Source organism: Babylonia areolata, chromosome 24, assembly GCF_041734735.1.
Source record: "Babylonia areolata isolate BAREFJ2019XMU chromosome 24, ASM4173473v1, whole genome shotgun sequence".
Lineage (NCBI taxonomy): Eukaryota > Metazoa > Mollusca > Gastropoda > Neogastropoda > Buccinidae > Babylonia > Babylonia areolata.
Window position 1 is genome coordinate 29,589,121 of NC_134899.1, and position 2,500 is coordinate 29,591,620.

Consider the following 2,500-nt stretch of genomic DNA (forward strand, 5'->3'; position numbering starts at 1 on the left):
AGTTCGAAGGATTACTGTGTGTTCGGACGTGTCAGGAAATTAATTGATTGATTGATTAATTCGTTTGTTTATTCTATTTCTTGATTTCTTCGTTTCCTCTTTTATCTATTTATTTATTTATTTATTTATTCATTTGTTTGTTTCTTGTTTGTTTATTGATTGATTGATTGAGTTTGTTAGTTATTCATTCCGTTATCTAATTATTCATTCGTTCATTTATTCGTTCGTTCAGTTCCTTCATCTAATTAGTCATATATCATCCATGTATTTATTTATCTATTTGTTTGGATGAATATATCATCCATGTATTTATTTATCTATTTGTTTGTTTTTCATCCATTTATTTATTTATTGATTCATTCGTTCATTCACATTCATTTATCCAATAGTTTATCATTTATTCGATATTTCATTTTTTTTGGTTTATTTGTTTGTTTGTTCATTTATTCGTTCATCTATTTATTTATCTAATTGATTAATTATCGATTGATTGATTGATTGATCTATTTATTATTTCCATTCATCCATCCATTATTCATTTATTTATTTATTTATCTATTTATTCACGTTCATTTATTCAATTTATCATTTATTCATTCCTATCAATCATCCGTTTATTTCTTTGTTCATTTGGTCATTCATTTATTTATCTATCCATTTATTCATCCATTCATTCATTTGTTTATTCATTCATTCATTCATTCATTTATTCACTTACAATTCAACGGCAGTACCAAGCGACGCGGCCGACGTGGGAGCGGACACAATCAAGATGGCGGGGCAGCAGTGTCCGCCGGAAGTGTTCGCCACCTACACTTACACCAAGGACGGAACCGGCTGCACCGGAACAGATTCCCGGTTGGACTTCTGCGAGGACCGGGAAACAGCCAGGGTCAACTACACCGCTTGTGACGTCAGAGTTCTTTTCTCCGGTGTGTGTGTAGGGGGGTGTGGGTGGATGGGAGGAAGTGGTGGTTGTGGTTGCGCGCGCGCGCGCGTGTGTGTGTGAGTTAAAGAGGAAGTGTGTGTGCATTTAACAGAAATCGTGGGACGGGGGAGGGGGGGGGGGGGAGTGAGGGGTGTGTGTGTGTGTATGTATGTGTGTGTGTGTGTGTGTGTGTGTGTGTGTGTGTGTGTGTGTGTGTGTGTGTGTTAAAGAGGAAGTGTGTGTGTGTATGTTGTGTGTATGTGTGTGTGTGTGTGTGTGTGTGTGTGTGTGTGTGTGTGTGTGTGTGTGTGTCGGGGTGGTAGGGGTGGTATTTTGAGCTAGGAATCTGAATAATTATGTTAGTGAGAGTAAATGATGGTATGGTAAAAAAAAAGAGAAGCCAGGACTAAAACCAACCAACCAACACACACACACACACACACACACACACACACACACACACACACACACACACACACTTCCTCTTTAACACACACACACACACACACACACACACACACACACACACACAAACAAAGCAAACAACAACAACAACATCAAAACATCTCGTGTGCACTTTATTCTTCGCAGAGTCCGGCAATCTCAGCTGTGCAGCTTCTTTCACGTTAGCGGGCACTGTCTTCATCCTGTTGGTCAACCACGATGACTCAGTGGATAATACCAACTACTTTCGTGTTGTCTGTCTGGTTTGTATATTTTGCCCCTTCTATCGTTGTGGCTTGTTGTGCTGTGTGTGTGTGTGTGTGTGTGTGTGTGTGTGTGTGTGTGTGTGTGTGTGTGTGTGTGTGTGTGTGTGTGTGTGTTTTGCCCACTCTGATTAGCTGTCTCTGTGTACAGCAAGCTGTTTTTTTGTTTTGTTTTGTTTGTTTTTGTACACAATGGCTATAACTGTGTTTGGGAAATCAGTCTCTTGTTTACACACACACACACACACACACACACACACACACACACACACACACATATATATATATCTATATCTATCTATCTATCTATCTATCTATCTATCTATATATATATATATATATATATCATTCGTCTAAAATCACAAATGTGGATAGACGTTAAGCAAAAGAACGAACGAACACACACACACACACATGATTTTTTTTTTTTCAAATATAGACAGATTAACACCAGAGGTGAATGTTGCTGTCACACAAATGTTTAAAATCTGATTTCATTTTAATTTTTGATTCGTCTACTGAAATTAATATTATTCTCAAGATAAATTTCCGATTGTTGCTGCCCATTAACCAATCAAACAGACAGCCATTTTTCAACACTGTATTGTGCAATAAATGGGACTAGTCTGTTGTGGATAGTAAATTCCACGTCCTGATTTCCGTATTAAATATTTACCTTTTTGGGTTCACCGAAATATGTATGCACTCGTTGTGGACTTTTATGACATTTGTCAAACAGAAAAAAAAAAAAAATCCAGCTGTGTTAGAATTTACCAAGCGATGGAATGCTGTTTGATTATACTTCATAGTTCATTGTTCATCGTGTGCGTACATGTGTGCGTGCGCGAATGCGCGCATATGCATG

At 37.8% G+C, this 2,500-nt stretch overlaps 1 protein-coding gene across 1 annotated transcript in view; it reads left to right on the forward strand.

Moving 5' to 3' along the window:
* Positions 1-2,500, forward strand: part of LOC143298598 (uncharacterized) — a 13,596-nt gene that overhangs the window by 10,307 nt on the left and 789 nt on the right. The window contains exons 6-7 of the mRNA XM_076611480.1: positions 732-932; positions 1,520-1,635. Of these exons, the coding sequence (XP_076467595.1) occupies positions 732-932; positions 1,520-1,635 (317 nt within the window). The remainder of the gene's footprint in view (positions 1-731; positions 933-1,519; positions 1,636-2,500) is intronic.